The sequence below is a fragment of the Mobula hypostoma genome, chromosome 5, assembly GCF_963921235.1.
Source record: "Mobula hypostoma chromosome 5, sMobHyp1.1, whole genome shotgun sequence".
Classification (NCBI taxonomy): domain Eukaryota; kingdom Metazoa; phylum Chordata; class Chondrichthyes; order Myliobatiformes; family Myliobatidae; genus Mobula; species Mobula hypostoma.
Genome location: NC_086101.1, coordinates 188856862 through 188882576, shown reverse-complemented (window position 1 = coordinate 188882576; position 25715 = coordinate 188856862). Strand labels below are relative to the sequence as shown.

Here is a 25715-nt window from a genome sequence, read left to right as displayed (position 1 = left end):
CGGGATCAATAAAGTATGACTATGACCGAATCAGTCATGATGGAATAGTGGAGCAGACTTGATGACCTTAGTAACCTAATTCTGCTCCTATGTCTTAAGGTCCTATTTCCTGAGCTTGTATTCTTATGACAATGAACTTAAACTTGACGTCCGACTGAAGACAAAAGGGACTGCAGACACTGGAATTTCGAACAAAAACAGAACAGATGGATGGAGAAGTGAGGGTCTTACCCCGAAACATTGACTGTCTGTTCCCTCCACAGACGCTGCCTGTCTCACTGAGTTTCTCCACCAACGTGTGTGATGTTCTGCTTTTGAAGTTTGCTAACCTTGTATGAGAGCAAAGGGAAAGAGAGGGATTGACTAATGGAGAAGATCAGTTTTATTTGTCATGTACATGAAAACATACTGTGAAATGCGTCGGTTTTGCATTGATGACCAACAGAGTCTGAGAATTTTCTGGGGGCAGCCCACAAGTGTTACTATGCTTCTGACGCCAACATAGTGTGCCCTCAACTTACTAACCTGTACGTCTTTGGAACGCGGGAGGAAAGACGAGCACCTGGAGGAAACCCACGTCGTCACAGAGAGGATGTACCAACTCCTTAGGAATACTGGCTGGAATTGAACCCAGGCCACTGGCACTGTGAAGCATTATGCTAACTGCTATGCTGCTGTGCTGTCTTGGTACACCTGTATTGGGAATATAGATTTAAATACTGTCATGATTGATATGTTAATTACTGCTGAGTAACCTGCTTATTTAACACTGCCGATAATCCTCTACCCAAGATGCTGAAAATCTAGAGCAACACACAGGAGATGCTGGAGGAACTCAGTAGGTCATGCAGCATCTATGGAAAGGAGTATTGGGCCGAGGTCCTTCTACAGGACCTGTGTGTGTTGCTCTGATAATCCTCTTGTATTTGAAGTCCTTGGTACCACAAGTAACTTGACTTTGCACTCTTTTATCCCTCAGGGTTATGAGGTCGACGGAGGAGACAACATCAAGCAATGTATTCCCCTTCAAAATCATCCACGTTAACAAGAAACACAGGACCTGGTTCTTCTCAGCTGCCTGCGAGGAGGAGAGAAAGGTGAAGCCGGTGTTCTGTTTGTTTGGCTGTTCGTTTAGCGTGGTGGGGGAGGGGTGTGGGGAACCACTCTGTCCTGATGCCCTTCAATGAAATCCTCAAATTCAGATTTATTTATCACACAGTGAAATGCACACACCTAAGCATGCCTACAATGTTCAGCAAAAGAGCACAGAACACAACAAGGCAGAACAAACAACAGTGAAGCAAGCCCCTTTCTTCCCTCCCACCCACGCATGGACAGTTCTCTAGCTCCAGGGCAAGCCTCTGCTCTCCAATCACTGGGCTTTGATTTCCGGATTTCTGATCGATCTCCAGGGTGCTGCTTACATTGAACGTGCTTCAAGCATGCAAGAAAAACCTTATGGTCATAGAGCATTACAGCACAGAAACAGGCCCTTCAACCCATCTGGTCCTTGCCAAACTATATTCTACCTAGTCACATCAGCCCAGACGTGGACCATAGCCCTCCATACCTCTCCCATCCATGTACTTGTCTAAACTTCCTTTAAATGTTGCAGTCAACCCCACATATACCACTTCTTTGAAAAGAACTCTACAAAAGTTTCTAATTAATTTAATGGCCAATCAATGGTCTCCACTGGTCAGGGTCAACTATGAATGTTGCATCTCAGCTGTTGATGTTATACACAAGCCAGGGCAGTACAATATGGAGAGAAAGCTGTTGCCCATGTAGCTGTCTCCCCCTCTCCATGCAGCTGATGAATCCAAAAGTGCGGCAGAGACGGCTACAGTTTGGCACGAGTGGTGTCACAGAGGTTGCCAGTCAGGTTGAACTCAACATAGGACTGTATTAGAGACTCCATCTCTGAATCTTCCTCAGGCCTTACTCCCATGAGTAGGTATAGCTGCAAGACTAAGGTTTGAGATCAGAGTTTTCCTTCTCCTGGATGAGCCACCAACCACGGCTGACGAGCCCCATCATTGGCTACTGTAAAACTCCAATAATCCAGCATTGTTGGGAGTTTGTTAGTGCCGGATGAGCAGATTTTCTGCACAATTGCAGGTTAGTTCCCAAGAAGCTTCCATTTTGTTTACAGAATATGGAACAGTACTACATAGTATGGGCTCTTCAACCAACCTATGTAAACCTTCTCCACGATCAATCTAATCCTTCCCTCCTCTTCAGCCTATAACCTTCCATCTGTCTTACATTGATGTGCTTATCAAAGAGAATTTTACATGTTCCTATTATATCAGCCCCTACTACCGCCCCATGCGGTGTGTTCCAGCTTATTTTACACGTTGGACAGTTTAATAATAAACTTCTCTGTAACTACATAAGTTTAAAGGGAATGGTAAACAGAGATCGGTGTCATAGAGAAGTACAGCACAGGAACGGGCCCTTTGGCCCATCTAGTCCATGCTGAACAATTTAAACTGTCTAATCCCAACGACCAGCACCGGGACCATAGTCTTCCATACCCCTACTATCCATGTACCTATCCAAACTTCGCTTAAACGTTGAAATCAAGCTTGCATGCATGACTTGTGCTGGCAGCTCATTCCACACTTTCACACCCTCTGAATGAAGAAGTTTCCCCTCATGATCCCCTTAAACTTTTCACCTTTCACCCTTAACCCATGACCTCTGGTTGTAGTCCCACCCATCTCAGTGGAAAAAGCTTTTTGCAGTTACCCTATCCATACTCCTCATAATTTTGTATACCTCTCTTGTTTTTAAAGGGAGTGGGAAACTGTCCTGATGAGTCTAAACTGAGCAGGTAATTGAATCTCAGTGAGTTTACAGGTAACTGTGTCCCCATGTTTTAAAGAGACACAGGTAACTGAGTCTAAGTGAGTTTAAAGGGATCCGGAAGTAGTCTTCACGAGTTTAGAAGGAGTGGGAAACTGTCCTGATGAGTTTAAACTGAGCGGGTAAAGGTCTCCATGAGTTTAAAGGTAGTAGTAACTGAGTCATAGTGAGCTTAAAGGCAGTGGGAACTGTGTCCCTATGAGTTTAAAGAGGCGTGGGTAACCTGCTGGGGTGGGACTTCAGCCATGATGGTAGTAGCCCGTTTCTGGGAGCTTCAGTTCTCTCCTGGTGCTGGCTGAGTGAGGCTGATCAGTATTTAATGTTCTTCCTTTCAGATGTGGATGATGAGTTTACGAAAGGAAATTGATCATTACCATGAGAAAGCAGACTCACCAGGAAGCCTGAGGTACCCTCACTATGAATTTTTCATGTTATAGAGAAAGATTACTTATATAGAGATTCATAACATTTTTACAGCATCTCTCTCTCTGGCTTAAACGCCTGATTTGGTTTGAGCGATCTCCTGGCTGTGGTGAGATGGGCAAATAGTCAATAAAGTCTAGTGATCTGCAGCAGAAGTAACATTTTCACTGTGTGTTATGTTGCAGATTAATTTCCTTTAATGTTGTGTGTACTGGAGTGTGATGAAGCTTTGCCACATATTGCTCATAGAGTAAACAGTGTCCATGGTAATAATACAATAAACAGAGCAGCAAGCACCAGACAACAGGATATTGCAAACTGAAGTATGGCTAGAAGAAATGCTACAATGACAACACAATAACTGAAAGAGTTGGAGTTAATAGTTCCAGAAAGTGGCAGCACCACCGGAAAGGGGTTGTGGAAGTGATTCTTCTTCTTTTGCCCATTATGCCGCTGGCATTTTGGGCAGCAATGAAGGTCCTCCGTCTCTGGCAGCATTCGCGGCTTCTGTCGTCATGTCAATAGCTTCCCCTCAGCTTACTGTCAGTTATGCAAGTCCCTGGATGGAGACTCAGGAATATCGTCGCACACAGATGTAGAAGGATTCTTCATTGCTGTTTCAGTAACAGTTTTGTTTGACCAGTCAGGGTTGTTAGCCCTGAGCTGAACGCCCGAACATGGAGGACCGGTGGATTACTTTTAGCCTGGCCTCTACCCTTTGACCTTTTTGGCATGGGTGACCTTACCAAGAGCCAAAGCACAAGTCCCTGACTCCAGCCAATATAGCTCTCAGGTCATTGAGGCACGCAAGCCTCCAAACCATGACAAGGTTGTGGTCCTCTTGGAGGTGTGGAGAGATAGTCACAGAGAGCTACATCACAGAAACAGGTCTATTCTGCCTTGTCCAATTGACCCACTCCCTCCATACCTCTTCCATACGTGTACTTAATCAAACTTCCCCTACGTGTCGAAATTGAATCCACGTCCACTGGCAGCTCATTCCACTCTCTCTCCAGCCTCTGAGTGTAGAAGTTCCCCCCACAGGTTCCCCTTAAATCTGGGTTCCAAACATTTTTTTTATGCCATGGACCCCGGGTCTTAAATATTTCACCTTTTACTCTCGACCTATGACCCCTAATTGTAGTCTCACCCAACTTCGGTGAAAAAAAGCCTGCTTGCATTTACCGTGTCTATTCCCCTTGTGATTTTGTATACCACCATCAGTCTCCTAGGCTCAAGGGAATAAAATCCTAACATATTCAACCTTTCCCTATAACTCAGTTATGGTAATAGCCTTGTACATTTTTTCTGCACCCTTTCAATCTTATTGATTTCTTGGTAGGTGACCAGAAGTGCACACAATACTCCGAATTTTGCCTTGCCAGTATACAGTATCAACATGACATCCCAACTCCTGTACTCAATACTTTGATTAATGGAGGCCGATGGGACAAAACCTCTTTTAGTGAACCTATCTATCACTTTCAAGGAATTATGGATCTGTATGATTGGTTCAGGAGTATGATGGCAGTGGGAAGAAGCTGTTCTTTCAAGCTGCTGTATATTTGTCCAGAAGGAGGAAAAGGGAAGAGAGAATGGCCTGGGTGGTCAGCATCCTTGATGATCCTTCACCGGAACACCAGTGGAGGTTGCCCTAATTGTCCTCTTTTGAGCAAGTGAGGTATGAGCCCAACCTGTAGAGGTTCCCCAGTGAGGAGCATGAAGTTCAGCCTTGTCTCCAATTCCATCCACAAATGAACAGGCTAGATATTCACAGTGAAGTGGGTGTCTTTTGAGCATCTCAGGAACTGTGCTCTCTGGGATAATATTCACCAAGTCAGGACCATAAGAAGAGGAAGAAGTCTTTGTCATAGTATCCCGAGCACTACAGCACAGGAGCAAGCCCTTCAGCCCTTACATGATGATGGTGAAGTGTTAGGGAAGGAGGAAATGAATACGATTTAATTACTGAGTGCAGGGTCAATGCTACAGTGTAGTGTTGATGCAAAAGTGACCTACTAGCTTACGGGCAGAATTATGTATAATTTCAGGAGAACCTCATAACACTTTGCAGTCATAAAATCGTACAGGATGGGAACAAGCCTTTCAGCCCACCAAGTTTGTGTTAACTAGCAAGGGCCCAGTTACTAATTTTGTTTTATTCTCTCCACATTGCCCTCAGCGTACCCCAGATTTTACTGGCCATTTACACGAGGCACTATTTACAGCAGGCAATTAGCCCATAAACCCACACGTCTTTGGGATGTGGGAGGAAACTGGAGCACCCAGTGGAAACCCACGTGGTCACAGGGAGAGTGTACACACTCCTTACAGACAACGCTGGAATTGAACCCTGTAAAGCTATGCTACCATGCTGTACTGTAGAATATAAAATTACAGTGTAACACACAAAGTGCTGGAGGAACTCAGCAGGTCAGGGAGCATCTGTGGAAAGGAATAAAGAGTCGATGTTCTGGGCTAAGGCCCTTCATTAGGACTCACCCCAAAATGTCGACTCTTTATTGATTTCCGTAGATGCTGCCTGAACTGCTGAGTTCCTCCAGCATTTTGGGCCTATCACTCTGGATTTCCAGTGTCTGCAGAATCTCTTGTGTTTATTACAGTTACGGAGAAGCTTCAGGTAGACAAATAAAGTGCAAAGACCTCCAACCGCCACCAGCTAGATTGGGAAGTCAGGAAATTTTAGCATGTACCAAGTCTGCTCAAGGGACTAATAGCAGTTGGGTAGAAGCCTTGAGCCGGATTGTATGTGTTCTCAAACTATTATACTTTCTATTCAACGGAGTGGGGAGGAAGAGAAGAGTGGCTGGGGTGGGTTATTGAACATGCTGCACATGTGGGGAGAGAAACAGCCAGGCTTCCATCACAGCCTCTCATCAAATTCATTTGTTTTCCTCTCAGTGACTGCTCGGACACGGAGAGTTTTTATGATTCAGTTGAACGCCCTGTGGCGATAAACTACAATTTAACAGAACCAGAAACTGGAGGTGAGTAGTTTGCATTTTTTCCTATATTTCTGGGGATTGCGTTTTAACTACCAATGAGGGATTCACCTCACTGGGTTTCATTTCCAATCACATTGCTAATCATGTAAATCTACAAGCCTGTCACCTCCTTTTTTCTGTTACATCCAATATGAATGTCCAAAATTCGCCACATCCAGTATTCTTCCTGAAAATCAGTTACATCCAATGTTCTTGTCCTTAGAAAAAAAGAATTTCCTAAGGTTGTTAAACCCTGGCGGGAGTGGGCAGAAGTACATAGAACATAGAAAATCAACAGCACAATACAGGCCCTTCGGCCCATGAAGTTGTGCCGAACATGTCCCTACCTTAGAAATTACTAGGCTTATCTATAGCCCTCTATTTTACTAAGCTCCATGTACCTATCTAATTGTCTCTTAAAAGACCCTATTGTATCCGATAAACTCCCACTACTTATTAAATGGCGTCCCAAATAGCCTCTGACAACCAAGTCCAGTTACCGGCCTTCATGTGTGTCTTAGTTACTAAGCCCAGTGGAACCATTTCTACTGACAGAAGGGGCAAAGGTGGGTTAATGGTGCTTTAAAACCAGTTGCTCATCAGTCATGATTGGCAGCTGATCTAGGGGAAGGGAAACTCTGTCCTTGACCCTCTGCTGTCTTGCGGTTCTACCAGCTCATGGGGAAAGCTTTGGGAGTAAACTCCGAGGAAAAATCCAGAGGTGAAGAACCTAAGGCAGACCTACGTTGAGCTCAACACTGACCTGACAACTCCTGTGCCAAACTGTATCGGTCATCGCCGTTCCTTTGGATTCATCAGTTGTGTGGAGAGTGGGAGCCTGTTGCATGGGCAACAGCCTGCTCTCTATAACGTACTGCCCTGGCTTGTGTATCAACTTTGACGCAGACAGCTAGGACACAATATCCATGGTCAACTCTGATCGATGGAGGGCCTACATAAGAAGGATGATCAATTATCAAGTATCAGGCCTTTCCTGGGCAAAGGATTAGGTTAGTGCTAGCTGGGTGTAGAGTAGGTGTGAAACATGAGGGCAGAAACTTAATGAGGAAGGAGTCACAAGGCAGAAATGTCTTCATTCAATCATTCACTTCCTTCCACTTTCCCACCATCTTTGTTCAATAACAATTTCCAAAAGTCTTGTTGGCATCGGTAATTGATTTATTATTGTGCCACGTACTGAGTTACAATGGAAAACTTCTGTTTGCATACCATCCAGACAGATCATTCCATCCGTAAGTACATCAAGGGCAGTAAAAAGAAAACAGAATTCAGAATCTAGTGTTACAGTTACAGACAGAGTGCAGTGCAGGTAAACAAACAAAGTGCCAGAGCCACAGGACTGGGAGATCAAGAGTTCATCTATTAGCATATGAGGTTTTTTTTTCAATAGTGGGATAGAAGCTGTTCTTTGAGTCTGGAGGTTTGTGCTCTCAAATATATTTTCTGTCCAACTGGGGTGGGGAGAAAAGAGAAGAACTAGGGTGTGAGGTTGCCTGCTTTCCTGAGGTAGCAGGAAGTGTAGACCGAGTCAGTGAAGGGGAGGTCAGTTTATGTGACGGACTGGGCTGTATCCACATCATCATTATGTGCTGTGTTGTATGACAAGGGTGATCAGGGTCTTCTCCAGAGGTGGTTTGCCATTGCCTTTCTTCTGAGCAGTGTCTTTACTGGACAGGTGACCCCAGCCATTATCAATACACCTCAGAGACTGGCTGCCTGGCATCAGTGGTTGCATAACCAGGATTTGTGATACGCTCCAGCTGCTCATACGACCATCCAGCACCTGCTCCCAAGGGTGATCTGTCGACTAGCAGAAGGAGGGAGTGCCTGGCAACCCCTTTAGTAGAGATGTATCTCCACCCCGCCATCCACAATTTCTTGAGGTTCTTGGCAGAGCAGTTGCCGTACCTAGCTGTGACGCATCTTGACAGGATGAGTTGGTGTTGGTGTAGATACATATGTTTTGGGGCCTGGTGAGCTGACTATTTTTTCCCGATGTTATAATGGAGCATACAGCCAGGAAAAAAATGTATTGATGGAGATTGTAGAGTTCAGTGAATTATTCTTAGACCCCACGATGGCTGAGTTGTAGAAGTTTTGAATATACTGTATGTCTACTGAATAGTTCAAGTCACATTACCAATACAACAATAAAATGAATAGAGAAGGGGAATATAAAGAGGATGAGTGAATGGGTGTACATATGTCAGATGGTGTGTAATATGAAAAAAAAGGACTCAGAAGAGTTTGGGTTAGTGCAGTATAATGACACAGTGCTGGAAGATCACCCAAGATCCTGCTGAATGGCAGAGCAGGCACATGGGGCTTTGTTATTCATCTTTTGTACTACTTATTTATTTGTGTAACTCACAATAATTTTTACATATTGCACTGTACTGCTGCTGCAAAATTAGGAGCAGGAGTAGGGCTGCTCTCTCATTCAATAGAATCATGGCTGATTGATTTTGGGTTCAGCTTTGCTTTGTTGTCTGTTCCTCACAACTATTGACTCTCTCTGCAAAACAAAACATTTGTCTACTTCAAATCGATTCATTGATAGAACTTCCACAGCTCCCTGGAGCAAGAGATTTCCAAGAACACATAATCTTCTGGGAGAAGAAACTGGAAGTCGGCATTCTGGGTTGAGACCCTTCATCTGGACTGAAAGATTCAGGTTCATTTATTAATCACTTGTACATTGAAACACACATCTGCATTAAGGATCACCACAACCTCAGCATGTGCTGTGGGCAGCCCACAAGTGTCGCCACACATTCCAGCACCAATTACTCCTTCATTTGAATTCATTGTGGGACTGCTGTGTTACTTAGTATATGGAACAGTAGAGCACAGGAACAAGCCCTTCAGCCCACAATGACTGTGCTGAGCATGACACAAAATTAAACTGAATCTCTTTTGCCTGCATATAATCCATACTCCCCCATTCCCAGCATATTCACATGCTTAACCAAAAGCTTCCAGCACTGCCTCTGGCAGCCCGTTACAGACTCCTGTGTAAAAACAAAACCCTTGCCCCACATATCTTCCTGTTCTGAAATCATTTGGAACCTAGGTCCAAATTTCCCTTCTTACCACAACCAGCCACCTCAAAATCTTATTCTGACATCAGATGTCATTCTGTAAACTCCAGTGAATTTTGACAAACTATTAAACTTTCAAAACTTTCTTTGAACAAACAAACCAGGGGAATCTTTCTCAAACTTCAACTATCTGCTCCTCCTCTGTCCCTTGCCCTTTTTTCTGTCTCCTCCTGTTCCCATTGAGCCCCATTTACCTATCACCGACACGCAGTGGTTACCCTTCCCACCTCCCTCTCTGTCTTCCATGCTTAATTTCCTCTTCTATCAGATTCCATCCTGTTTGGCCATAAGTTCAAAGCAAACTTCTTATCAAAATACATATATGTCACCATATACAACCTTGAGATTTATTTTCTTGGGGGCATTTACACTAAATACAGATAAACCAAAAAAAAAAGCAAAATAGAAATAAATAAACAATAAATATTGAGAACATAAGATGAAGAGTCCATCAGTTGTGGGAATAGATTAGTGTTGGGGTGAGTGACGTTATCCCCTTTCTTCAAGAGTCTGATGGTTGACGGGTAGTAACTGTTCCTGAACCTGGTGGTGTGGGTCCTGAGGCTCCTGTACCTTCTTCCTGGTGGCAGCGGTGAGAAGAGAGCATGGCCTGGATGGTGGGGACCTTTGATGATGCATGCTGCTTCCCTGAGACAGTGCTCCATCTAGATGTGCTCAATGGTGGGGAGGTCTTTACCTGTGATGACCATAAGGGTTAGAAGCAGAATTAAGTCATTTGGCCCATTGAGCCTGCTCCACTATTCCGTTTGGGCTGATTTATTATCACTTTCCACCTTATTCTCCTGCCTTCTCCCCATAACCCTGATTAATCAAGAACCTATCAAACCTTTATCATTCCCACTCTCCCCCCTCCCTCACCTACCTATCACCCTCATCACCAGGATCTGCCTACCTCCTGCCACTCCTTCACTCTCTGTCTCTGCACTGGCTGTCTCCTCCCCTCTCTTCCTTCTTTGAAGCCTGAAGGTTGAACCAAAGTTAGCTAGCCCGGAGGTCAAGGCCTGATGCCCGAAGCCCCTGGGTCAGTATGTCTGGAAGTTAAGGGCCTGATGTCTGCAGTAGTGGGGCCAAAGACTCCGGAGGTGGCTTTGACCTAGGTTTTGGAGTCCTGTCTGTGTGTGAGTAGATGGGTGGATGGGAGTAAAGGGGGAAGTTTGCTGTTGCTTTGTTTTGTTGCTGTTTTTGTTGTGGTGTTGTTGTTGCTTGTGTTATTCAGCTGAACATTGTGGACGTGCCACGTTGGTGGCAGAATGTGTGGTGACACTTATGGTCTGCCCCCAGCAAGTCTTTAGATACAGCACTGAATAGCCCCTACCAGCCCTTTGAGCACCGCTGCTGCACCAACTCCTGATAGCCCCGATTTGATCCTAACCTAAAAACAGGACAATTTACAATGACCAATTAACCTAGCTGGTACGTCTTTGGACTGTCGGAGGAAACTGGAACACCCAGGGAAAACCCACACATTCCGCGAGGAGAACACACAGAGGACGCTGGGATTAAATTCCGAACTCCAAATCACCGGGCTGTAATAGTGCCACACTAACCACTGCGCTACTGTGGTCAGTCGGTTTCATTGTTATCACAAGCAACATATTTCACCATGTGCTTCAGCGTAGATGTGATAACTAAATCTAAATCTGAATCTTTCAGTCTAGGTGAAAAATCTTGACCAGAAACATCCACTGTCCATTTCCTTCCACAGATGCTGCCTGACCTGTTGAGTTTCTGCAGCTCCTTTGCGTGTTGCTGCAGAGGAATCTTTACTCTGTGTGTTGTTTATTCTTACAAACTTTATTGTCATTTGCAGATTATGTAGAAGACGATGAGGATGATGAAGATGATTACTTGCGACCAGATGGGCTGCAGGAAAGCCCGGGGCCAGAAGGTAGTAAACTATGCCATCCATTTTATTTTGAGTGCCCTTTCACAGGAGGTCAATGAAACTGAATGAAGAATGCTCCAAGGAGAATTGCCCAGTGATAGTTACCAGTGCATGGACATTGCCACATTGACTAAGCTGGAGTGGAATGTCTCTGAAAGCTGCCACATTGATATATATCCTGGCTTTTCAATTAACTAACGGGCCACAGATTCAGCTTCACTTATTTATCACACGCACATGGAAACAGACTGTGAAATGCTAACAACCAACACAGCATTTTGGGCACCAGGGTAGCTTAGCGGTTAGTGCGACACTATTACAGTTCCAGAGTTCAGAGCTCAATTCTGACACCATTCTGTAAGGAGTGTGGAATACGTGGGCTTTCTTCGGGTGGTTCGAGTTTCTCCCGCAGTCCAAAGATGTACCATGATCATTGTAAATTGTTCTGTGATTAGATTTGGGTTAATTAGGGTGTAGTCAGGGTTTGCTGGGGTGACATGGCTTGAAGGACTGGAAGGACCTATTCTGCACTGTATTGCTAAAATGTTTAAAAAAAGCAAGTTAAGGATGTGCTGGACATTATAGCACCAATATAGCATGCCCACCGTGTTCAGCATAGGCAACAGCAACTAAACAAGTTCATTTCCTCCCTCCCACCCACTCCTACACTTATACACAATTCAAGCATCAAGTTGGGAATGGACAACCCGGGAGATGGAAATGTGAGGCCATCTCTGGGAAGGATAATCAGTTTATTATTGTCACATGGACCAAGGTACAGCTGTAAACTTTGTTCTGCTTGCTGTCCTTACGGATCATTTCATCACTTCATTACATTGAGGGAAGAGTAATACCACAATGCAGAATTAAGTGGTACAGTAGTAAAGAGAGTGTAGTGTATGGAGATTGTGAGGTTAAGAGTGTATTTTACTGCACAAGATGATTGTTCAGTAGTATAACAGCAGGGTAGAAGCTGTCCTTAAGCTTGGAAGTACGTGCTTTGAGGCATTTGATTCTTCTGTCCAATTGGAAGTGGGAGAAGAGAAAATGACCCAGATAGGTGGGGTCTTTGGTTTAAAGTCAGGGAATGAGAGCTCATCATTTGGTGTGAGGAGTTCCAGGAGGAAGTACTTAAAGCACTGAGCCCTGTGGTTCATCCTTTCACTCAGCTGTAATGGAACGGAAGCATTGTTCATCATAAGACCTGATCAAGGGTCTCAGATCACTCCCCTCCTTAGATGGTGCCTGACCTACTGAGTTCCTCAAGCAATTTGTGTGTATCAAAATGTTCATCATGAACGTGTTGCAGAGTTTGCTGCATGCTAAATGGATGCCTTAATTCATATTTTAAAATGAGTTTAGAAATTGTATATCCTATATAAAATGTGAGCACAATTGTGTTAAAAAGTCATCAAGTACACAGTTACATTCAAAATCCTTTGCAAGAGATGTCGTTAACTATCTATAAAACCATAAGAATCAGAAGCAGAATTAGGCCATTCAGCCCATCAAGTCTGCTCCACCATTCAGTTATAGCTCATTTTTCTTCAACCTGATTCTTCTGCCTTCTCCCCATAACCCTTAACTCCATTAACACTCAGTGTGCTATGTGCTATTGTCAGGAATAGAAGAGGCCGCTTTTATAATATAACAAAAAGACTAAGAGAAGGGCGGGATGGAATCTCCCTGTCAGATATTAGTCAAATGAATAGGAGAAAACTTACTTCTTCCTTTATCTGACACAAGAACACAAGGAGTCAGCCACCAGGCTCCATAAGCCTGCTCCACCATTCAATATAATCATGGTTGATCTGTCTCATGTCTTATCTCCTCTCCTCTGTCAGGTTCCTGTAACCCTCAATTCCTCAATATTTCCGATATTTATCTCTCTACGGCTTCAATAATGTTGAATGAACCAACCTCCACCACCCTCTGGGGCAGAGAATTCCATTAATTCACAGCCCTCTGAGAGAAGAAATTTCTGTACACCTCAGTTTTAAGTGATGCTCTCATACTGGGATGGCATGGTATCATAGCAGTTAATGCCACATCTTGCAGTACCACCTATTAGACTGGGTTTTGATTTGTGCCTCTGTAAGGAGTTGAAACATTCTCCCTGTGACCACATGGGTTTCCTCCAGGTGCTCTGGTTTCCTCCCACATTCCAAAGACATACAGGTTAGGTTGTGCGCATGCTATGTTGGTACTGAAAGTATGGCCACACTTGTGGGCTGCCTTCAGCAAGTCCTCAGAGTGTGATGGTCATTGATGAAACAATGCATTTCACTGTATTGTAAATCATTTGGAAAATGTGTAGCTCAAGGTGGTGGATGGTTGGGTTGTGTTGTTCTCCGATCTTGGCAATGTTTCGTCACCATATGAAACGTCATCACTGACAATACCTTCTCATATGGTGATGAAACATTTGCAAGTAAATCGCCAAGATTGGAAAACAACTCAACCCAACCGTTTCACTGTTTCAATGTACATGTGACAAATAAACAGAATCTTTAAATCAGATCTTTAATCATATTTTATAGCACTGTCCCTTGTTCATGATTCTCCCACTAGTGTAAACATCCTAACCTCTATAACACTTCATCATGGCTGATTTATGGTCTCTCTCAACTCATTTCTCCTGCTCTCTCCCTGTAACATTTGACATCCTTGGTAATCAAGAATCTATTAACCTCCACTTTAAATATACCTAATAACTTGGCATCCCCAGCCATCTGTGGTAATGAATTACACAGAGTCACCACCATTTGGCTAAAAAAATTCCTCCTCATCTCCATTCTAAAGGGATGCCCTTCTTTTCTGAGCCTGTGCCATCTGGTCCTAGATTCCTCCACTTTAGGAAATATCCTCTTTGAGTCCATTCTATCTAGGCCTTTCAATATTTGATAGATTTCATTGAGGTCATCCTTCATTCTTCAAAATTCCAGCCAGTACAGGCCCTGAGCCATCAAACTCTCCTTGTACATTAACTTTGACATTGCCAGCATCATTGTCGTGATCCTACTCTGCACCCTCTCCAGTGCATTGCATTGGACAGTTTTCAGGGTGGTGGAGAAGACTTGATGGGCCAAATAGCATTTTCTACTCCTATGTCTTATGGTCTTATGAAGCCAGCTTAAGATCCCACAGGCTTGAGTAAGGTTATCCCTCATACTCCAGAACTTCACAGAATCTAGATCTATCCTGTTCAGAGAACTACTCTATCATCCCGGGAATTTGTATGGTGAATCTATGTCGCACTGCTTCCAAAGGCATTATGTCCTTTTTTTCAGTAAAAGATGAAATCTGTGTACAGTATTCTGGTCGTGATCTCACTAATACCATGTACAACCGTAGCAAATCGTCCCTATTCTTAAACTCCAGTACCTTCAGAATAAAACCAATATGCCGTTTCTTACTTACCTGCCTGTTAACATTTTGTGATTCACATACCAGAACACCTAGATTCCTGAACTTCTTTCAGTTGCAGTCCCTCTCTAATCAGATAATAATAGCATTTTGATTCCTCTTACCAACGTGTATCAGCTCAAACTTCCCCACGTTATAGGCATAGATCACTACAGCACAGCATCAGGCCTTTTAGCACATCTATCTCGTCCACCAAACTCTTATTTTGCCTAGCTCCATCGACCCGTATTGGGACCATTGCCCTCCATACCCCTCCCAACCTTTTGTTTATCCAAAATTCTCTTAAATGTTGTAATTGAACCTACATCCACCTCTTCTGGTGGCAGCTCATTCCACACCTGCACAACTCTCTGAGTGAAGAAGTTAGCCCTCCGGTTCCCCTAAATATTTCACCTTTCACCCATAACCTATGTCCTCTGGTTCTAGTCTCACACAACTTCTGGAAAAGGCCTGCTTGTATTTAACCAAACTATACTCATAATTTTGTATACCACAATAAGATCTACCCTCATTCCCCTACATTCCAGGGAAAAAGTCCTAACCTATTCAACCTTTCCCTATAACTCAGGTCCTCAAGTCCCGGCTACATAATTTTCTCTGTTAAACTCTATTTGCTAGATGTTCAACTTACCTCTCAATCTATCTATAATCCATTGCAGAATTACAACATGTTCAGCACAATAAGCTGATTCCATTTAATTTTGTATATTTTAATGGTTGCATGTTTTATATTAAAAAAAACTAATTGATTTCAACATAAACACAAGAGATTCTGCAGTTGCTGGAAATCCAAGTAACATCACACACATAATGCTGGTGGAACTCAGCAGATCAAAAAGCATCCACTGAAAGGAATAAAGATTTGATGTTTTGGACTGAGACCCTTCATCAGGATTCCTGATGAAACTTGTAGAAACCCCAAGTGCTGGTGTTCTGATTAAGGATCTCGGCCTGAAATGTCAACTATTTATTCCTTTCCGTAGATGCTACTCTAAGTATGTGCATGACACCACATACATCCCTGAGAAACACAAAATGCTGGAGGAACTCAGCAGGTCAGGCAGCATTTATGGAAATGAATAATCAGTTGACATTTCAGGCCGAAACCCTTCTTCAGGACTGGAAAGGAAGGGGGAGGATGCCAGAATAAAAAGGTCTGGGGAGGGGAAAGAGGCAGCTGGAAGATGATAAGTGAAGCCAGGTGGGTAGGCAAGGTAAAAGACTGGAGAAGAAGTAGTCCAGTAGGAGAGGGGAGCGGACCATTTGAGAAAAGGAAGAAGGAGGGAAACCAGGGGAAAGTGATAGGCAGGTGACTACCCAGGTTGGTGACTAGGTTGGTGGCTACCCAGACGGATTATGTGGTGTTGATCCTCTAACCTGAGAGTGGCCTCACTGTGGCAAAAGAAAAAGCATGGACTGACACTACCCTGAGATTCATTTTCTTGCAGGCATTCCAATAAATCAAAGAAATACAACAGAATCAATGAAAAATTACACACTAAGACTAAAAATCAATGTGCAAAAGAAGACAAACTGTGCAAGTAAAAACAATAATAATTAAGTAAATATTTATAATTATATCATAAGTAAATACTTATATAATTTTTAAGGGGACTGGACTTGTCAACATTTTGTGTTGAAATGTCAACGACTCCTTTGTCCTGATCCAGGGATTTGTAGACATTTCAGGTCAAAATTTCAACCTGAAACATTGACTATGCCTCCCACCCCTCCACCCCGACCACACAGACTCACACGCTGCTCGACACACTGAATTTCTCCACCAACACACACAAAATGATGGAGTATCTCAGAAAGTTGGGCGCATCCAAAGGGGAATAACAGTTGACGTTTTGGGCTTCATCAAGACTGGAAAGGAAGGAGGTAGAAGCTAGAATAAGAAGGTGGATGGAGTAGATTGATACTCTAGATCTGCAGTCTTTATATAACCCTGTTTAATTATATAGTGTAATAATTTGGCTGCTTCACAGTATGTATTTTTTCTCTCTTCCCTGGGTCTAGATTTCCATCCAGTCCAGCCAACAAGAAAGAGTGTGAAGTCACTACCTCCTCTGCCACCTCCCGTTCAGAAGTCAGCACCTCCTCTGCCACCCGCTGTTCAGAAATTTGGGTTAGTGGCTAGGAAAGAGGACTCACAGGACTGTTTGCCGCAGCCCCTACATGATAATAATGCATTTTGCAGATTTGCCTCATGTTGCCCAACCCCTCCTCCAGCTCATTCAAAACCCAAGGCGGAGCCACATCAGAAACTTGTAGAAGCCCTAAATGCTGGTGTCAAAAGCAAAGGCAACTTTGTATTGGACTTAAATAAATGTCTTCAGCAGGCAACTGGAAACACAGAAGCATTCAATGTTCGATCTCCTCAATCGTCTTTGCAGAAAGGAACTACTGCTGGACTCCCTCCGGTGCCTTTACATAAAAGATCTAGTAGTGGAACTCCTCCAGTGCATCCTCACAAAGAATCTGGTGATGGACCCTCTCTATTGCCTTCACACAAAGGACCTCCTCCAATGCCTCCCGCTAAAGAATCTACTGGTGGACCCCCTCCACTGCCTTTCCACAAAGCATTTGGACCTCCTCCAGTGCCATCCAGCAAAGGATCAGGTCCTCCTCCAGTGCCATCCAACAAAGGATCTTGGCCTCCTTCAGTGCCATCCAAAGGATCAGGTCCTCCTCCAGTGCCATCCAAAGGATCTGGGCCTCCTCCAGTGCCACCCAACAAAGGATCTGGTGGTGGTCCCTCACCGGTGCAATCTCACAAAGGATCCAGCCCTTCAGTGCCTGCCAACAAACCAACATTGTCACAAGTTCCAACTCAGACTGAAGAGATCAAACCTAAACTATATAAACCAGAGCCATTACCAAAATCAGCTTCCAAATTTCCAACACCACCACCTGCTTCTGCTAAGCCTAAGACTGAAAAGCACAACACACTTCCCTTGCAGTAAGTACAGTGACTGTGATGGAGGTGTACTTCATACACTATGTTTTTTCATAAATGAGCTGGCTGTTCTCTCAACAGCCTGCACTGGTATTTATCTTCTGTATAAACGGATCCTTCCATTTACTCTTCCCGTTGCTATAAGCTTTCAAAATATCCATTTACCAAAACCTCGAAACTAAACTTCACATCCTTATAATTTTCTTTATACAAGAAACTCTGTTTGCACCCTGTAATAAATCTCATAATTAATCTTACATTTATGGACATTTGTACTCAGTGGACATTTGATTAGGTACAGTAGTGTGGCCCAGTGTGGTTTTCTGCTGTTTTAGCCCATCCACTTCAAGGTTCAACCTGCAGTGCATTCAGAGATACTCTTCTGCACATCACTGTTATGTGGTTACTGTTGCCTTTCTCTCAGCTGGAACTAATCTGGAAATTCTCCACTGACCGCTCATTAACAAGGCATTTTTGCCCACAGAGCTGCCATTCACTGGATGTTTTCTGGTTTTTGCACCAGTCTCTGTCAACTCTAGAGACTGTTGTGTGTGAAAATCCCAGGAGATCAGCAGTTTCTGAGATACCCAAACCATCCTGTCTGACACCAACAAACATTCCACAGATAAAGTCACTTAAATCACATTTCTTCCCCATTCTGATATTTGGTCTGAAAAACAACTGAACCTCTTGACCATGTCTGCATGCTTTTATGCATTGAGTGGCTACCACATGATTGACTGATTAAATATTTGTATTAACGAACAGGTGTACCTCATAAAGTGGCCACTGAGTGTATATAATTGATCCCGCATTTTTTCACTTTATATTACTTCATACTAGACCCCCTCAACCAGTGAATTGTCAACATAAACTTTTCAACTTTAATCATTTTACTTGAATTTAATATTTCACAAATTTCTGTACGTGATGTCATACTAAGGTCTAAATTTCTAAGATAAAAAAGAAAAATTCCATTGGTTTAATTAATAATAACCATGTATTCTCTGCACCCCCTCTCTACTTTGACAAAGCACTGAGTTGAGTGGAGATAGAGTCATAGAGCTGTACAGTATAGAAAATGGCCCTTTAGCCCATATGTGTAAATGCTGAGCCAGATGTATATTAAAGCTAACCTCATTTCCCAGCACTTGGCACATAACCCCCAAAAATTTTGTCATCCATATACTTGTATGCATACATCTTAGATGTATCTAATGTACCTGCTTCAACCATTTCTTCTGGAATTTGGTTTCATACATCTGCCACCTGCTGTTTGTGGGGTGGCACAATAGCGTAGCCATTAGCGCATCGGTTTACAGTGCCAGTTATAATATCTGGATTCAATTTCTGTAAGGAGTTTGTACGTTCTCCCTGTGACCACGTGGATTTCCTCTGGGTGCTCTGGTCCTCTCCTGCATTCCAAAGGCGTATGGGTTAGGGTTAGGGAGTTGTGGGCGTGCTACTGGTGCTGGATGTATGGTGACAGTTCTGGGCTGGCCCCCAGCACTTCCTCACTGATTTAGTTTGACATAACAACACATTTCACTGTATGTTCCAATTACATGTGACAAACAGTCAGTTTATTACTAAATCTTTCACCTCTAACCTAAAAGCTAAGTCCTCTAGTTTACAGTTCCCCAATCCAGAGAAAAAGACAGCTCATTCTCTCTATGTCTATTATGACTGGCCATCCCTAGTCCAGAGCTCTGTTCAGTTTCTTGCAGTCTTATGCAGAGCAGTTGCATACCAATCCACTACGCATCCAGACAGAATGCTTTCTATGGCACATCAATAAAAATTGGTAGGAGTTGACAGGGACATGGTGAATTTCTTTAGCCTTCTGAGAGGTCTCACCACAATCCAATATAATAGTAGGTCTCACACCAGATCAAGTAAATCAACATTGTGTCTCTTAGTGACATAGTTTTGGGAATTGAAAGCAATGTTGTTGACTGGAAGAATGTGGAGGCTTTAGAGAGGATGTTGCATGCATTGGAGAGTATTGCCTATAAGGAAAAGTTAGGCAAATTTGGGTTGATTTCCCTGGAGCACTGGAGGCTGAGAGATGACCTGATATAGTTAAATAAAATTATGAAACATATAAGAGTTTATAATCAGTCTTTTTGAAATGTCAGATACTAGATGACAAAGCTTTAAGGTGAGAGGGAGAACATTGGAAAATTTATGAGGTAAATCATAAACACAAGTGATTCTGCAGATGTTGTAAATACAGAGCAACACACACCATGCTGGAGGAGCTCAGCAGGTCAGGCAGCATCTGTGGAAAGGAATAAACAATTTGCGTTTTGGGCTGAGACCCTTCACAGACTTATGAGGCAATCTTTTTTATATACAGAAATCAGTAGGTGCCTGGAAGGTGCTGCTGGGGAGGTGGTGAAAGGAGATAGATGGTCTTAATTTTTAATGGTTTCTACTGGGTTTCACGGTTTTCTTTGTTTTGTGGCTGCCTGTAAGGAGACAAATTACAAGGTAGTATATAGTATACATACTTTGATGATAAATGTACTTCGAACTTTAACAACAATAAAGAGACATTTAGACAGGCACATGAACAAACTGGGATGGAAGGATGTAGACCATGTATAGGCAGATGAGATTAATACGGATTAGAATCATGATCGCACAGACATCATGGGCTGTTTCTGTGTTATATTGTTCTACATTTGACTGCAAATCCTTGAATTCACATTTAGATGGGTCAATGAACAATCTATTGAAGGAATTCAGTGGGTTGGGCAGCATCTGTGGAAGGAAAGGGACTGGCAATGTTTTGGATTCCTGCTTGACCTGCTGATTTCCTCCAGTAGATAGTTAGTTGCTCCAGATTGCACCACGTGCAGTCTCTTGTGTTTCACATTTAGCTGGGTGTATGATGAATCGATGTTGTCACACAATTCTCACTTTATTAGTGTTGTACACATTATTTCTACACCACAATGAATTCTTCATGTGCTGACTTTCTCTCCCCCAAAAGTTCATACCCTGAGGCATGCAAGCACAGGTAACTTGTGTAATTTTGACAAAAGATCATGCATTAGCAATTAAGATACAGTAAATTGTGGTTAGTACATAATAAAAATCCATTAACCATTGTTTTGTGTAGCCGTTCATCTCCCGACGGACAAAGCTTTCGCTCTGCTACAACTGAAAAACCACCCAGTCGACCTCGGTCTCAATCCCAGCCAGAGGAGCTGATTCACCAGTCTGATGATGATGATGATGACTATGAGGATGTAAGAGCTTTTTTCAATGCATCCTATCCTGTCATTGGTGTTACTCATGATCTGAGAGATAAGATTTATAGCCTAACTCAAACATTGTTTGAAAACACTGTTAATATTTATAATCATGTCTCATGTTGTAGTTTGTGCAGAAAATGAAATATTTCACTCTTTTGTTTAATCTCTGTGAATCAAACTATTGTTTTTGAAAATTCAGACAGTGGTGTAGAGAAATATGGCCTTATATTTGAAAGTGTCATATTGTCAAAATCAGAGATTTTTGCAATGAATTATGTTGCTCTCACTTGGAAACAGTGCTGAGATGAAGAGCAGTTGTGATGACAATAGCAGAGACAGGAATGAGGCAAAAGCTGCTGGGAAAATAGTAAAATAGCCTCTGGAAGAGTGAGGTGTGATCTCTGTTTAAACTCTTCGACTGAGTTGATATTTTGTTGGCATTACCTCCTCTTCATTTTCACGATACGATATAGGAACAGGACTAGGCTATTTGGTCTATTGAATCTGCTCCACCATTCCATTGTTGCTGTATGTTCATTAAAGCCCATTTTCCTGCCTTCTTCCCATAACCCTTAACCAATCAAGAATCTATCAATTTCTGCCTTAAATACACCCAATGTCTTGGCTTCCATAGATTCCTCCTCCTTATGTCTGTTATGAAGGGATATTCCTTTTTCTGAGGCTGTGCACTTGGATCCAACTAATGGAAACAGTCTCTCCACATCCACTCTATTCAGGCCTTTCAGTATTCAGTAAGTTTTAATAAGATCTCCCCTCATCTTTCTGAACTCCATTAAATACAGGCCCAGACCCAGAGACATCTAAATGTTCTTATGTTGATATCAAGCTTCACATTAGTTATTACAGTCCTTGTGTCCCATCACCCGTTAGAATTTTAAAATTCAAAAATATGCATAATTTATAAAATACAATACCATTGGGATGGCTTTCTTTATATGAGTTGTAAAACAAAATCAGTACATACTGTTGTAGAGCATCAATGGTATGGCATGGGACTGCCTGTTACACCACTGGCGTTTTCGGCAGCAATGAAGGTCCTCCATCTCTGGCGGTGTGGGTAAGGGCTTCCTTCATCATGTCAGTAGCTTCCTCTCAGTTTTCACTACTGTCAGTTATCTAAGTCCCGAGTTGGAGACTCAGGAATACTGTCGTACTGAGATGTAGGAGAATTCCTCATTGCTGTTTCCATAACAGTTTTATTTTACCAGTCAGGGTTGTTAGCCTTGAGCTGAAACCCTGAACCTGGAGGACCAGCAAAGATCACTCTTAGTTTGTCCTTTACCCTTTGACCTGTTTGACATGGGTGACCTTACCAACAGCCAAAACATAAATCCCTGACTACAGCCAACATAGCTCTCAGGGTCATTGAGGCACACAAGCCTCCAAAACCATGACAAGGTTGTGGTCCTCTTGGAGGAAAGCATGAATGCCATCTATCTATTCACCTGAAACAGTAGAAGTGTCAAATGTTTAAAAAGCTAAGCCAATATAATATTCTAGTACCTTGAGCTCTGTTGACATCCTCTGCAATTTTAAGTACAGATGAAATAAATTAAGAAAAGTAAGAAAATTAGAAATCTGAATGGTATATAAAAGTACCAGAAGCTGTAAACACCTGGTTTTGGGAATGATGAGAGGACAGCATTTGTAAGGAGTGGATGATTGGGTGAGATCTGTTTTGGAGGAAAATGGTTGTCTGATGGTTCAGTGTCCAATGATAAACACTGCCCTCTTGTGGAATTATAGAGCAATAACAAGGAACCTAAAGTCAGCAAATTCAGGCAGAGGAGGGAGAGGTATCAGTCAATGTTGAGTAATGATATGAGGACCAATATTCTGTTTATCTGCCCATTTATCGATACAGCATGGAACGGGCCTGGCAATTGTCCTGGATTACAGGAAGTTAACAAATACATTGATCACAAACTAAGCAAAACCACAAAGCTACGATGAGATCTGGAATGCATTGGCCATATTTTCATTGTAATCAATAATTTTTAACAAAGCAAATGCTGGAAGTCTGAAATAAAACAGAAAATGCTGGAAACACTCAGTAGGTCAGACAGAATCTGTGAGAGAGAAACAGTTAACATTTAAGGTTATAACTCTGCTTCTCTCTCTACATCTGGGTCTTACAATAGTTTTCTGGTTATATTCTAGTTGTTATTTAATCTAGCAGCACAACAGCAGACTATTTGGCCTATCTACCAGCTGTTTGAAAGAACTATCCAAATAATCTTCATAATTTGCCTTTCCTATACTTCTGTCTTTTCTGGTCTCTATTGAAAATTAATCTATAACTGTTATTTTTTCAGGACATACATGGTAGAAATTATATGTACTGCATGAAATAATATCTTCCTGGGTTGTCCTTAATTATTTTACCTCTGGTAATAATGCCAGTGATCACTTTTAATAGAAATACTCAATAAGTCAGGCAGCATCTGCAGAGAGACAAAAAGAGATAATGTTTTCAGTTCATGAATGAATACTTGAGAAATTTTATTTTAGACATCCAGTATCTAGAGTTAGATTACACATGCTTCTTTAATGGCCTTTTCAACATCTTGCTGCTTTCAGAGATTTAAAATATTACGGCACAGTACAGGCCCTATGGCCAATGATGTTGTGCCAACCTTATAATGTACTTTAAGATCAGTCTGACACTTCATAATAGCCCTCCATTTTTCTACCATCCATGTGCCTACCTAAGAGTTTCTTAGATTCCCCCAATGTATCAGCCTCTACCATCGCCACTGGCAGGACATTCCATGGACTCAGCACTCCCTGTGTACAAAGAACTTACTTCTGATATCTCCCCATTCCTTCCTCTAATCACTTTAAAATTGAAACACTGATTTCAATTTTAATCACCTTTTTGATTCTGATGCCTCTGCTGATTCTTCCTGTCAAAGTGTGTTACTACAACTTCCTTTATTAAAATATATCTGCCACATGTCTGACCAATTTAGCATCTCTTAATGCTGTCTTGTTATCATACATATAACTCACCACTTTCCTCTGACCTGTAAACTGAAATTGTGTAATGAATGACCAGATTCACATCATTGGTGTATAATATACAGTCATCCAAATACAAATTCTGTAAGAACTCTTCTTCCAGACTGCAAAATAATACTTTAACTTCCCCAGTCCAATTTTGTATGGATGTTGTCACTGTTCCTTTAATTAATCCCAGTGGCCACATATTTTAATTCCACATCCCATTCCCATTCTGACATGTCTATCCACGGCTTCCTCTACTGTAAAGATGAAGCCACTCTCAGGTTGGAGGAACAACACCTTATATTCCGTCTGGGTAGCCTCCAACCTGATGGCATGAACATTGACTTCTCTAACTTCCACTAATGCCCCACCTCCCCCTCGTACCCCATCTGTTATTTATTTTTATACACACATTCTTTCTCTCACTCTCCTTTTTCTCCCTCTGTCCCTCTGACTATACCACTTGCCCATCCTCTGGGCTCCCCCATCCTCCCGTCTTTCTCCCTGGGCCTCCTGTCCCATGATCCTCTCATATCCCTTTTGCCAATCAACTGTCCAGCTCTTGGCTCCATCCCTCCCCCTCCTGTCTTCTTCTATCATTTTGTATCTCCCCCTCCCCCTCCCACTTTCAAATCTCTTACTAACTCTTCCTTCAGTTAGTCCTGACAAAGGTTCTTGGCCCGAAACGGCGACTGTACCTCTTCCTAGAGATGCTGCCTGACCTGCTGCGTTCACCAGCAACTTTGATGTGTGTTGCTTTAATTAATCTGATGGTATTTAAATGTGTTTACAAGTGTACCATGTGATACTTAGATTAGATTAGATTATGAGGACACGCAGTCCTCTTTTATTGTCATTTAGTAATGCATGCATTAAGAAATGATACAATATTCCTCCGGTGTGATATCACAGAAACACAGGACAGACCAAGACTGAAAAACTGACAAAAACCACATAATTATAACATATAGTTACAACAGTGCAAGCAATACCGTAACTTGATGAAGAACAGGCCATTTAGCACAGTAAAAAGTTCAAAGTCTCTGGAAAGTCCCACATCTCACGCAGACGGGAGAAGGAAGAAAACTCTCCTTCCCATGCCCGACCACAGTCCGACTCTGAGTCATCTGAAAACTTCGAGCTCCAGTCAGCCCTCCAGCACCGAGCACCATCTCTACCGAACGTTTCGACCCCAACCCTGGCTGCCAGCAGCAGGCAAAGCCGAGAATTTTGGGGCCTTCCCTCCGAAGATTCTCGATAGCACAGTAGCAGCGGCAGCGAACCGGGCATTTCAGAAATTTCTCCAGATGTTCCTCCGTGCTCTCACGGCTGTCTCCATCAAATCAGAATTGTGCACGGTACCCTATTTAACAAATACGATATAATTTCACCGGAGACCTGTGCGTGCTGCGTCGCGCCATCTTCTCCTCCCGCCTTAAAGAATTCATTGTGAAATTCTATACATGCATCAACATGCATCAACCCATGCACGCATTATCTCTTTGTTACTTCATCACAGACCTTAGTCTGGTCAAACAGTATTTGCCATCAACATATCCATTATGATTTTCATTTTAGACAATAATTTTTAAACTGCTGGTTAGGTTTTACGGAATTATTGTCTCTAAAAGATGCCTAACAAGTTTGTTTTTCTGAACATTTTAATGTTTGCAGTTCTGGAAAGACCCCACATTTAAGGGGGATTTTTAA

General features: G+C 42.6%; 1 protein-coding gene across 4 annotated transcripts in view; it reads left to right on the top strand.

Annotated features, from left to right (window-relative positions):
* Nucleotides 1–25715, top strand: part of sh3bp2 (SH3-domain binding protein 2) — a 132605-nt gene that overhangs the window by 85209 nt on the left and 21681 nt on the right. For all 4 annotated transcript variants that reach the window (XM_063049557.1, XM_063049558.1, XM_063049556.1 and 1 more), the window contains 6 exons: nucleotides 980–1097; nucleotides 3207–3277; nucleotides 6217–6302; nucleotides 11253–11330; nucleotides 16776–17718; nucleotides 20843–20972. In XM_063049557.1, coding sequence (XP_062905627.1) covers nucleotides 980–1097; nucleotides 3207–3277; nucleotides 6217–6302; nucleotides 11253–11330; nucleotides 16776–17718; nucleotides 20843–20972 — 1426 coding nt within the window. The remainder of the gene's footprint in view (nucleotides 1–979; nucleotides 1098–3206; nucleotides 3278–6216; nucleotides 6303–11252; nucleotides 11331–16775; nucleotides 17719–20842; nucleotides 20973–25715) is intronic.